The sequence below is a fragment of the Python bivittatus genome, unplaced genomic scaffold (genome assembly GCF_059951505.1).
Source record: "Python bivittatus isolate LINGU-HERP-01145 unplaced genomic scaffold, Pbiv_v1 ctg000190_np1212, whole genome shotgun sequence".
NCBI classification, from domain to species: domain Eukaryota; kingdom Metazoa; phylum Chordata; class Lepidosauria; order Squamata; family Pythonidae; genus Python; species Python bivittatus.
The window spans coordinates 1377628-1391196 of NW_028277042.1; the positions used below are offsets into that span (position 1 = coordinate 1377628).

Sequence of the window (13569 nt, forward strand, 5' to 3'; positions counted from 1 at the left end):
TTGATTTGTTGCATTTCTCCCCCGCCCATCTCCCCCACAATAGGGGACTCTGGGTAATGCTGGCTACCAGCTTTCTGGCTTCAAAAAGGGTGGGACCAATTCATGGAAGTCCTGGGGATCAATGGCTCTTAGTCCTGAGGGCAGTGGGACTGCCTCTGAAGGCCATCTGCTGGAAGACCACTGGGCTTCCTTGGGCAGCTGGCTGGCCACTGTGAGAACAGACTGCTGGATAGATGGGCAGGGGGTCCCATCCAGCAGGGCACGGCTTATGTTCTTATGTCTAAAAGATGTCACTATAAACCTCCAACTGTGTGAAGCCAGAAAGTCAGTGACCACCTTAAAACAGTAATCTGTCTCTGGAATCTTACCTAACACAATTGATTTAAGAATATACATTATTTCTTGCAGAGACAAAATGATGCAACTAAACAGGCATCTTGATCTTGAGTAATCTTTGGGAATTGATTTTTTAAAAAAACAATAATTTGTACATCCAAAACTATTGAATTGGCATTATCAAAGTCAAATATAAAAAATGAAAGGATTGCTGGTTTATCAAATTTGAATCTTTGTATTACAGGAATGACATTACAGTTGGTATGGTTTTGATTTAGAAGCCAATAACTTACTCAGTTTTTCCCCTTCCCTCCTGATAATCTCACTTTATGCAATTCAACAGATATACAGGACTGAGTGTATAAACAAGATTAAGATCCATTTTTGCAAACATAAAGGCAAACATGTCATGTTTCATTGTTTTAATTGTTTTAATCTAGCATTATATTTTGTAAGACACCCAAAGTCCACTGGAATGGGTGATTATATTAAAATGTTATTGTTGTTGCTGTTATTTGCGGGGAGACAGTTGCAAATAATTATTCAAAGATTCCTCAATCGTATTTTCCAAATTTCCATGTTTCAGTTTTTGCTTCTTTTTCTGCCAGGTAATAGCAATAATCTGATCCTCAACATATGCCTTAAAGAATTCCACACAGTCACTTAAATTCACAGAATGTCTATCTGGACCAAAACATCTGTTGCACTTCGACTTTGTTCTCTTTGCTGGCACGTCCCTGTTCTTGCAGTCCTGTTTGCAGTGTGATGCTTTCCTGTATTACTGCTTTGATGTATGCTATTTTGTATTTTGTCAAAAAGAGAGGGGCTTATTTTAAGAGAAATGCCCAAACTCACTACCTCGGAGCCTGAGGCTTTACCAGCCCTCTATAGCTGGCAGGGGAATGGGGGACCGACTGGGTGTGTAAAGCAAATTTTTGTTTCATGGGTTATGCAGTGGCATAATTTCATCTTAGGGAAAGGGGGTGTGGGAAGAGGAGAGATGCTTAGAGAATCCTGGGCTTCTGATCTGGACATGCCCAAAAGGTTTAGGTCCCCAACCCTAACCCTTAAGGGTGTCCCCATCCGAGTCTGGGTTGTCTGGAGAGGAAGCCAAGCCAGCAGGAAACAAGTGGTGTCTGCACTGAACAACATCCCAGTGCGGGCAGAGACGGCAAGATGTGAGGACCCACTGGTAAGCGGGGTTTGCCCTCCCATGCAGATAAAGGTCCATCTCCGCGGGGTGAGGTCAGGCGCAGGGGTGAGCCTGGAAGCCCCACTAGATTCTGGCTGCACCCAGTGCCTCATACACCCTGTGATGGTGTCGGGACTAGGGCTCTGGGTACGGAGGCTTAAAGAGCCCATAGCATTTAGCCAAATGGACAGCTCGATCATAGGAGGGGAACCGGTGCAGTACTACACTGAGCCGGTCAAAATAACGATTGGGAGCCACCGTGAGGAGCTGCGGTTCGTGGTGGCCCCGATGGCGGACTATGCCTTGATGCTGGGATTGGCCTGGCTACGACAGCGGAACCCCCACATCGACTGAGCGATGGAAGCACTAAGGTTCGGAGACACGGGAGGGCCCATGAGGGAGACCCGGAGCCCAAGATGGGTGGCAACAGAGGGAGCAGCAGCTCCAGAGCAACATCAGGTGGCAGAGGCAGCACCCAGACAAGGCGGGGCACAAGAGGCAGCAGCAGCAATGGTGGGCCTGATGGCGGCGGTGGCACCGCGGAGTGCCAAGGCAGCGTGGGTTCAGACGGCAGCTGCGGTGGCAACGGCACCCACTGAAGCGGCAGCGGGAGAGCCATGGGGCACCGAGAGCATCCCGCGTCCTTACCGCGACCTGGAGGCGGTGTTCAGCAAGGCAGACTTGGACCAGCTACCACCTCACTGATCCAACGATCGCACCATAGAGTTGGAGCCTGGGGCCACACTGCCCAAGCCTAAGATGTATTCCATGTCGGGGAAGGAGCTGGCCGCCCTGAGGGAGTTCATAGACAAGAACTTGGAAAGGGGGTTCATTCAACCGGCGAAATCCCCGATGGCGGCCCCAGCGCTTTTCCGAGAGAAAAAGGATGGCTCACTAAGACTGTGCATGGACTACCGGGGGCTGAATGCCATCAGCACCAAGTAGAAATACCTCCTCCTGCTGATGAAGGACTTACTATCCCACCTGTCCAAGGGGAAGGTGTTCACGAAACTGGACCCGAGGGAGGTGTACTTCAGGGTCCGGATACGTGAGGGTGATTGCCCGCTAGGCAGCTTCCAGTATCGTGTGATGATGTTTGGGTTAAAGGGGGCCCCAGGGGTGTTCATACAGCTGATCAACAAAGTGCTGCAGGAGTTCCTCTATCGGGGGGTCCTGGTCTACCTGGACGACATCCTGATCTACTCTGAGACACTGACCGAGCACGTGAAGTTAGTGCGGGCCATGCTCCAAAGACTGTTAAAGGCGCAACTATACACCAAACTTTCCAAGTGCGAATTCCACTGGGAGAGACTGGACTATCTGGGGTACCACATATCCAGCCGGGGCGTAGAGATGGACCCAGCGAAGGTAAGGGACGTACTGGGGTGGGAAGCACCATGGACCCGGAGGCAACTCCAAGCCTTCTTAGGGTTCGCCAACTTCTACCGGCAGTTCATCCCGAACTTTGCCCAAGTCGCCCTCCCTTTGACAGACTTACTAAAGACCCGAGGCAGTGGGAAGGCCCCTAAGCCAAGCATGCCCCTCGTTCAATGACCTCAAGAAGCGGTTCACCACAGAGCCTATCTTGCACCACCCCGACTCGGACCGCCACTTCGTGATCCAAGTAGATGCCTCCAACGTAGTGACAGGAGCGGTCCTTTTGCAGCCAGGACCTGAGGAAGCCCTCCATCCGTGCACTTATGCATCCTGGAAATTTAGCAAGATGGAATACCAGTAGATGGTGTGGGAGGAGGCGTTCGCCATAAAGTGGGCCCTGTCTACTTGGTGGCATCTGCTGGAAGGGGCGAGTTAGCATTTGAGGTGTGGATGGACAATAAAAACCTGGAGGCCCTTAGGACCCCCAGGAAGCTGTCGCCCAAGCAAGTGCGCTGGTCGCAGTACTTTGCCTGATTTGACTTTGAACTGAAGCATATCCCGGGAAAGAGAAACTTTCTAGCCAATGGACTATCTCGCATGCCCCAGCACAACAGCCAGAGGGAGGAAGCCATAGACTCAGTTATTCCTGTAACCTAGCTGGCCGCGAGAGCGGTGACTCACAGCGAAACAGAGCGACAAAGACGAGGATCAGAGCTGGAGCTTAAATGGACTTTCGTGGAAGCTGGTGAGAAGGACACCTGGTTGGCGTTGAATAAAGATTCGCTGACGGGGCAGGGGAGGTTGTGGTGGCGCGAGGGTAATATCTATGTACCGGAAGGGTACCAGAGGGAGGTCTTGGAATGGGGCCACAATAATAAAAACGCAGGGCATTACAGGTCGTAAAGACCCTCCACCTCCTCTGGAGGCAGTTTTGGTGGCCAACCCTCCGGAAAGACACAGAGGCATATATTGTAGGCTGCCTGACCTGCGCAATGGGCAAGGGACTCAAAGGGAAACCCTGGGGGCTCCTCCAAACCATGGCAAGTCCAGATGCTCCATGGCAGGAGATTGCGATGGACTTTATCGTGGAACTACCCGAAAGCAGGGGAAAGACAGCCATTTGGGCGGTCATGGACTTGTTCTCAAAACAAGCACACTTCGTGGCTTGCAAACAGGTCCGCACGGCAGAGAGGCTGGCCCAGTTGTTCGTCCAACATGTGTACCAGCTGCATGGTGCCCCCCGGCGGATTGTGAGCGACTGAGGCGGGAACTTCATTGTGAAGTTCTGGCGGGAGTTCCTGAAACAGGTGGGGACTCAGCAATCCCTGTCATCGGGGGCGCATCCGGAGATGGACGGAGCGACAGAACGCCTTAATGGGGGGCTGGAACAATACTCGCGGTGCTACATAGGCTACCAACAGGATGATTGGGCAGAGCTATTGCCATTCACGGAGGTAGCCTACAACAATGCAATGCACAAAAGCACTGAATTTACCCCCTTTAAGGTGGCCACCAGGCAGGAGTTCGTGGCCATGCCAGAGCTACCCCAACAACCATCCCAAATAACCTCACTGGACGAGTGGTTCGGCCGCATCAGCGCCACACAGCGGGCAACCCAGACGGCGCTGGAGGCAGCCAGAGCAGAGTACAAGAAATATGCAGACCAGAAGTGGCTGCCAGAATGGGAATGGAAGGTGGGGGACAAGGTATACAGTGGTACCTCGGGTCACGAACGCTTCTGTTCACGACCAATTCGGGTCACAAACAGCTCTGTTTGCAAAATTTTGCCTCCATTCAACGAACGCCGAATCGGGTGACGAACAGGATCCGCGGCCATTTTCCCTCCCATGACACGTGGTCGTGGCTTCCCATAGGGAGGGGGACTCTCCCTCCAAGCAATAACCGCCTCCCCACCCGTCTTCCTGTCCTCCACGCCAGAAGTCGCGTCGAGCAAGGTTAGTGTTCTCTCTCTTCGTACTGTACTTTGTGTCATATTTTTGTGGTTTAAAAAAAAAAAACATATGGTTCAGAACGGATTAACCATAATTACATTGAACCTTATGGGGAAATTTGATTCAGGACGTGACCAAAATGGGTTGGCGATCAAATTCGGAGGGGTCAGAACGGATTAACCGTATTTACATTGAACTTTATGGAGAAATTTGATTCGGGTCGCGACCAATTCGGGTTGCGATCAGAGTTGCGGAATGAATTAAGTTCATGAACCAAGGTACCACTGTATTTGTCTACGAAGAACCTGAGGACACATCAGGCGTCAAAAAAGCTGGGCCCGAAGTTCATGGGGCCTTTTCCCATCACAGAAATAATCAATCCAGTGACCGTCAAACTGGAGCTCCCCAAAGCGCTAGGGAAAGTGAACCCGGTGTTCCACTGTAGCCTGCTGAAGCCACACCAACCCTTGGCCGACTGGGACAAGGAAGAGCCAACTCCAGCACCCCTCATGGTGGAGAGAGAACAGCACTTTGAAGTAAAGGAGATCTTAGATGCCAGGAAGCACAGGGGCCAGGTCCAACTGTTGGTGCAGTGGAAACACTTCCCAAAAGCCTACAGCGAGTGGGTGAGCAAAAAACACATCAATGCACCGCAGCTAGTCAAAGACTTTTATAATTGGTACCCCGACAAGCCCAAATAGTGGGGGGGGGTCGCTTTTCAGGGGGGTGGTATGTCAGGTTCAGCCTGGCACGGCACATGCCATTCAAGCTAGCCACCATTCCTCCTAGCTAATTTCAAACGCTCCTAGTCAGTTTCCTTGCCTCAGGTGCAGGCAATCGAAAGAGGAAGCGCAAAACTGCAGGTGAACTGCTGACGGGTGGCAGCAATTAACCTGCGGCAGGAATCAATTACTCTGCAACAAACAGGACTTTCCCCAACCGCCGCAGGCAAGCAGCCAACAATGAAGACAAAAAACTCTGCAGTTCAAGCCGCACTCAACCGCCCATCAAGAGCAATCGTGAGTCAGCCTCATGGGACCTGCCACGCAAGCAAAGCAGCAGAAAACAAAGGACCCTGGCTGAACCTGCCATCGACCTGGGGTGGGGAGAGCCGAGGGCAAGGGATGAGCCAAGGATGGGCAAAGGTGAGCAGGGGCAGTCAGGGGCAGTCGACAGGCGGGACTTGCAAAGTGCGGGAAACGGGGAGACTATAAAATGCTATGTAACCTGTGCCAAGCCAACCCTGGCTTTGTTTGTAACCACCTGCATTACACCTGAGTAAATTGCTTTCGTACGAGCCTGCGTCTCACAGAGTCTTTATTCAGCGCTGAACGCTGCGTTCTTACAAAGGGAAACTGAATGCTGGCTTACCACTTTCTCAACTTCAGAGAAGGGAGGTGGTTGCCCTGCTACACTTCTTAAACCTTGCAGCTTGGTGCCACATTCCAAGAAGCTGCAAGGTTTGAGAAGAGCTCCAAGAACTGTCCTCTTCTTATTTTTGCTTCAGCAACTTATTGTGATGGCTAACTTTCGTGGAGTTGAAGAGGCTGTATGCTGTGTTTGGATGCAGAAAGCTGCTAATGAGGCTTAGCTCTTGATATCTGCAGTCAAGAAGAAACCTGTAATAGTTACTGCAGCTGGAGGAGTTATAGAAAGCAATATATTCCTTTTCCATGCTTCCTCCATCTGTCCCCACCCTCCCTGTCCTGGGGAAAAGGGATCAGCCCATGCTGGCTACTGCAATGGGTATGCTTTGAATGCAACCATTGTTCACTGCAAAATTCTTTTATTTCCCACCACCTCAACCCCCAGCATTTCGGTCTCGAACTACTCCCACACATAAACAGGCTTCAAAAGGTTTCTTTATTTTCAAAATATACGTAACCTATGTACAAGTATTTATAGTTTGATATACCATCATTCTTCTTTTTCTAAAGCATTTATGCAGTCAACATTAGAAGATGGGGAATTCAGAACAGAAAAAGGAGAGGAACTCAGCGGCATCTCTTTGCAGGGGCTTTCACTGGAGATGATGAATTCCAGAAAGCTTTTCAAAACACTTCCAGGGAACAGTGCTGGTATAAAACAGAAGTGGTGCATGTTTAACACTGACCCCACAAAATTCAAAAGACATCCTTGCTTTTGGGATGTGAGTGGAGAGAAGCAGAAGATATGTCATCTGGGGATCTGGGGCCTATCAGGACATCCAGAGCACCAGTGTGCCTCCTTCTTCCTGTTCTTATCAGGAGCTGTGATGGAAGGTGTCTACAAAGCGGGAGGTGATGTGGTGGACTGCAAGAGTGCAGCAGGTTCTTAGGAAGGAGGGAGCACATTCCAGGAAGTGGGGGCAAGACAAGAGACAACACAGTCTGGAGCTGGATCGTGGAAAGAGGAAGAGATTTAGAATAGCCACTCCCTAGAATCTCCCAGGGTATATCCACTAGGTTATAGTAGTAAGTTTTAGTCTGGCAAGATTCCATCTATATGGTGTAAGCAATAAAAGAACTGAGCTTGGCTGGGCTGTTTCCCTGTTGTTCTTGGGCTGGGCCTGACAGGAACCTCGGAAGGTGAATTATTCACACATCTAAATCAAAACTGCATCAGAGCTGTGCAAATATTCCCAGGCTCAAGTGGAGTTCTCATTTGTCATCACAGGATCAGGAGTCTGGTAGTGCCTCTTCTGGCTAACAAACTGAATTAAAAGGCAGAAGCTCATGAAAGCCTAGGCCTTGTAATAAAGTTGGTTAATCAGAAAAGGCACTACCAGATTCCAAATTTTTTTGCCACCATAGGCTAACAGGGCTCTCCTGCTACACCACATCACAAAAGGAACTCACTAATAACTAAATTAGCAATTCAGGGCTGGAGAATGTGTCTTTGGGAGAGTTCACAGCACTGTTTCCAAAATAAGGATCCTGGGACTTTGACTTATAGGTCAACATTCAAACTAGCCAACCACAATTAAGCTTAGAGGGTTGTGGAAACCCAGCCTGTGTGCTAAGTTTATTATGTTTCAGTGGGTTGTGTGAACTTCTAAAACAGATTCAACTCAGTAAATCGTAATTCAGTAAAACAAAATTCTTTAACCATGGCCTGACTCCTAGCATATTAAAAAAATCACTTGTAAACTTCTGCTGTGGCTGTTTCTACACAATGGTAAATCAAATGAAGATGAAATTAGCACACAAAATGCCAAGCTAGGTTAACAGTAGCCCTAACATCTTGCCTGGACTTTAAAAAGGGATAAAAATACAATTAAGGTGCAGCACCTTAACCTCCATTTTTATCTATGATTTGTCATAATTTATATATTACCCTAGATGTGGTTCCCTTGGTCAACCCAAAGGAAGTGGTTCACTTTAGTCAACCCAAAGGAAGAATCTCAATTTAACCCATCTTCCTGATTTCTAAACTCAGGAGACAGAGGCCAGAACGGTTGCCAAGTTGGGGGTGCATGTATACTCATCTGCTGCTTGTTAAATTCATGGAACTTAAAAAAAGGTTGCTAATTATAAAACAGGCAGAAGTATGAATGGACAGCTGCTACCAAGATGGCACCACACCAGCTCATAGGGCTGCTACCAAACCCCACCTGTTTTTTGCATGTGCCATTTTGCCAGACTGGCTGGCACAGGATAAGTGGGGTCACTTTCTTACCTATGGTTGCACCTGGATATCTTCTGCAAATACACCCAGTTTTTTGGGCATGTTAGAATCTCTAATCAGAGGCCAAAAAGCTACTTTCTGTCTTGAGATTCTGAGATGCGCATTGATGTGCGTGATCAGTGCAACTCAGGCATCTGTCCCTGAAGACTTTCTCACTGCCTTTGAGCATGTGAGGGTCCTGTATGGCACATAACCTAGCTGGCAACTGCACTCACCCCAAACATTTCATCAGTGACATTTAATCCAAAGGAGAGCAAAAGGAAACTTTTATAGCAGAATCAAAAGGGGATGACCGTGATAGGAGAGCAGCTGATGATGGGCGTTGCCTCTTTCAGAGCAACCAGAGGGCAGCAGAAGTCCTCCCACTGCCGCAACTCCATTCTCCCTCCCAGCAGGAGAAGGCCTGAGGGTGGAGGACTCAGAGGTGCAGGAGAGCATCCTGGTCCCAGAGGGGAAGAGCCAGAACCCTCCAACTCCACTCTCCTGCAACAGTCCTCCATCTCAGTATAGTGAGGATTCAACCCTCTGGTTCTTGACATCACTGGCAATAGGGCAACAAGAGCCCAGGCCATGCCAAACAAGAGCATGTTCCAGATTCCCCTTCTCCGGAAACATAAGGGCACAATTCGAGCAAGGGTGCAAGGGGGAGCTTTGGGGATGCTCCCATAGGACATCAAGTACTCCCGGATAGAGAGGGTGGAAGGAGACACTCTTGGCAATGCCATCAGAGAAGGTTCCTATTGTCCAGAGACATCCACGGAGGGGAGATAACGATCAGTAACATGGTGGGTGTGGTGTCACAATCAAGCCCCACTCCTTTGGTATGTGTCCACCCCACAAGAGGTGGGGCTTTAATTGCAACACCCACCCACCACCTTCAGATTTTGGCCCTCTTGTGAATGCCCCTGCACAGCAATTTCCATGGTGGGGGTGGGGGTCAAGGGGCGTCAGGCTGACAAAGCAGTGCTGCAGCATCAAAGTGCAAAGTCCATCCCTTTTCTACATGCATTGTGATGTCACACACAGAAGGAGCAGAGCTTGCACACAACACTGCTTTTATCATAGCAGCACTTTCTCCCTGAAGCCAACTCTGCCAGAGCAGCCTCAAGGTGTGTCAGCTCTGGATTCCCAGGGCCTCCGGTGAGGATTCATGGCTAACTAGATGCCCTGGAAGGAGGAGGGATAGCTATCACTGAGGCAGAGATTGGTAGCCAAGTGGCAAATTCTGGCCAGCGAAGTCTCTCTGGAAAAATGAGAGATCGTGAGATTGTCCACTTGCACTCCAGACAAGCTGCTCCTCATGAGTAGACTGCAGGAATTGAAGTTTTTGCAGTTGGCACATGAATTGAGCGGCTGGGAGTCAAGGGATTTCAATCAAGCTCACAGCCATAGTGCGGCCTATACGGACGTAAGGTTCGCTGAGCCTCATTTCTTGTAACTAATTTACAGCTAAAGAAGGTTTTTCTGAGTGGCAGGATAAAAAAATTCCACTTGGTGAGTTATTACTTTTTCTGGATTGCAAAGGAATAAAGGAAAAGAAAGGTTTAAAAGATTTTTAAACTTTGGCAAAAAGCTTAACAAGGAGTCGATGTAAGAAAGTTTAAAACGGATAAAGAGGACAGTTATTTTGAAAGATTATTTTTTGGGTGAAAGTGCTTTTGAATCAATTGGAATTAAATTAAACAAACGAACCAGACCTTCGTGGGAATGTTTTTTCTTACTATTAAAGAGTGCAGGCAATTGGTGACTTTTACAAAACAAAAGATAAAGGTAATATGAGTCAGACTGTGATAGTGACTGCAATTACGGAGTGCCACTTGAGACTAAAGTATTAAGGGCACAGGAAGACAAAAAAGAAGAAAGGGGAAGTTTGCCTTTTCTTTTACCCTTGCTTGACACACTTTCATTCTTGGCTTATAATATCATAATGGCAACCACCAGAAAAGCAGCAAGAATGGAGGGGAGGATTCTTCAGAATCTACTGGGCCTTTGAATCCAGCTAAAGTAAGAACACTAGTTTTGTATAATTCCACAGTACATGATTTGAATCTTTTCAACTGGCCAATTTACAGTAAAGTCAACCCATTTTCAGTCAGGCTTGATATACCTGCTGAAGTGGGTCTCCATCCTTCTCCCAAGAGATCAGCACCGAGTTGGGAATCCTGGCTGACCCTTTCCACCATGTTCTCCAAAGAGCAACAAAGAGCAACCAAGCTAGGTCCATGCAGATCCCTAATCCACACTCACCCCAAAGGTTTTGACAGAGTTCCTCTCGTTCCACCATGCATCCTTTCTCTCACCCACAAAACCCGTGCTAGCAACCAGGATATCTAGGAGTCCAGAGCCCCTTGTGAGTCATGCTCTGTCACAAGATCTCCTTAGATGTCATAGGTATACATTCAATCATTTATGTTACAAAAAGTAGAGGTACCACTGAATTTTGGGGTGCTTGGAAATAGAGCTGAGCAGGATTTCTCTCCTCGCACCTGTCCCTGACTATGACACTGAGATACAGTTTGGCCCTCTCCCCACCATTTGCTTCTTCAGAGCCCCGGGCCTCTTAAGGCACTGTTCCCCCTAGAACCCCAAGGAATAAGGCCACAAAAAGCAGCATGAAACGGAAAGTCAGTTCTCTCCCCGCTCTGGGCCACAGTCCTGTTGCAAGCCCCGCTCCTCAGCTTTGCAAAGTCCCACCAAAGGACTATCAACACAGCAACAGGCCAGGCAGGCACCCCGGAGACTAATCTTTCTTAGCAGTTTCTTCAGGAATCAGCGTCTGAAAGGGATGGTCCCAGAATCGGCTGGAAATACCAAACCCTGAAAAGGGGTGAGAGGAAGAAAGAACATGCAGTGTAAGTCGGGTCCTTGAGCATTTAACCTGCTGGGAAAAGATGGTGAAATGAAGCAGAGGCGCTGCAGTGTTTTAAACACAGGTTAAAGCAGGGTGTGAACCTCCAGCCCTCCTCTCAGACCTTTAACAGGTTTGCCCCAAGGGGACTGTGTTCCCAGCCCATTTGGGAGAGGCAGACTTAGGGACACCCCACAATCAGCATTAGGGACATGAAATATGAAAGAAGATTGGTAAAGGGATGCTTTTCCTTTTTTTCACCCAGAGAGTGTATTTCCTATGATTGGTTTCCTGCCTCCCAGCAAAAGTGTGCAAATTGCAGAGAACTTCAACTGGTCCAGAATGCAGCCGCGCGGGCGATTTTAGGGGCATCAAGATCAGCACATATAACACTTTTGCTCTGTGAGCTGCATTGGGTGCCAGTTTGCTTCCGGGTCCAATTCAAGGTGTTGGTTATCACCTTTAAAGCCCTATATAGCATGGGACCAGGTTACCTGAGGGACCGCCTCTTCCCCATGACTTCAACCTGTCCCGCCCGGTCATGCAGAGAGGGCATGCTACGGACCCCGTCTGCAAGAGAATTTCATCTGACTGGGTCCAGGAGGCGACCCTTCTCTGCAGCAGCCCCTGCCCTTTGGAACACTCTTCCCCCAGAAGTGAGGTTGGCCCCCTCCCTTTCAGACTTCAGAAAAAACTGAAGACCTGGTTTTGTCATCACACATGGGGTGGGGATGGGAATAGTCAGTTCTGGGGTTGGCTGGTTCCCTAGTCTTACCTTTGACCGATATTATCTGGACATAGGCTGAAATAATATCACCATCTCTTGGATTTTACTGTATTTTATAATTGTATTTTATATTTGGATTATTTATGTTTTTACTGATTTTAAATTGTTTTGTTGTGAACCACCCAAAGTCCCTCCTCATGGGGGAGTTGGGCGGTGATATAAATTTGACATATAAATAAATAAATAAACTCCCCATACTCAGGTCTATCACATAAACTGAGAGCACACTCAGAGCATGGCCATTGCTCCCTGCAGCCCAGTAGGAGGGTCTGGGGACCTCCTGGTTTTTCTGAACAAAAGGGGGGAGGGGCTTCCATGCTCTGAGTGGGAACACAACAACACAGAGAACGTCTGCTTGCTGCAAACAGGTCCCCAAGGTGTGCAGGAAGTGCTGCAGGAAGACTCCCTTATCTTTCACAGAAGTCTTCGAAGTGGGATCTGTACACTGAGCTTGCTGAGTTTCTTGAACAAGCCCAGATAGCTAAATCCAGTTATCCAGCTGTGGCTTGCAAACCACTATGGTCAATAGCTTTGAGGCCAAGCACTGCCAACCACTTTGGGGAAGAGGGTGGGAGAAACGTTTCTAGGTTCAAGCCCAGAACACGGCATGCAGAGCAGAAGATGCTCAGTGTCTGAAAGCAGTATTACCATACCTCTGACTCTGGAAGCTAAGACGCTTGAAAGCAAAGAAAGAGGAATGTGGAGCACAGCTGCACCCCTAACCCGCTCCCCTCCCTGGTGTCCCCGGCAAAGGCCACCGTTACCTGCATTCTGGTGTTCAAAATGGTGCTTGCTGTGATAGATCTTCAGTCTGTACAGGTAGGTGCCTTCTCTGGGTGAGCCGTAGTGCAAGTAATAATGCATCATGTCATAAATAAGGTAGCCACAGACCCCTCCGCACAGGATGGAGACCCCAAAGACTCCAGGGCAAACCACGCGGGCAAGAACGTAGAAAAGTAAAGCAAGCAGGGAGGCTGGCACAGGTGGGAAGACCAGGCGGGAGCTATCGAACGGGGACTGCAAGGGAGTGACAGGGGACACAGTCAGATGTCAGCAGCTGGAGCAGCTGCTGAGCGATGCTGAGAAAGAAGCTGTGTTAGGGCACCCACGTGCTCATCCCAAGCCCTGCCGCTAGTCTCCCTGGGCATCTCAAGACTCTAAGGACGGCCGAGGCAGGAAGTTGCCATCGCAGTCCTCAGATTTTCCCCACTTTCTGGTCTGGCTACAGGATCTGACCATTTTTCTTCAGGTGATGCTTGTGCTAAGCCACAACTGGGCTTCCCATTTCTCGTGTTCTTCGGCTGCAAAAGAGGCATCTGTTTCGCTAGCTTCTCAGGCTGCGTGACTATTTTGAATTTTGCTTGGTGATGTTTTGGACCAGCCTTTATGGACAGTGGCAACTTGGGTGGGT

The 13569-nt window shown here is 48.9% G+C and overlaps 1 protein-coding gene across 1 annotated transcript in view; it reads right to left on the reverse strand.

Moving 5' to 3' along the window:
* Positions 1-551: 551 nt before the first annotated feature.
* Positions 552-13569, reverse strand: part of FA2H (fatty acid 2-hydroxylase) — a 44113-nt gene continuing 31095 nt past the window's right edge. The window contains exons 6-7 of the mRNA XM_088135859.1: positions 12923-13175; positions 552-11340 (exon numbers count right to left, since the gene is read on the reverse strand). Of these exons, the coding sequence (XP_087991985.1) occupies positions 11264-11340; positions 12923-13175 (330 nt within the window). The 3' untranslated portion in view covers positions 552-11263. The remainder of the gene's footprint in view (positions 11341-12922; positions 13176-13569) is intronic.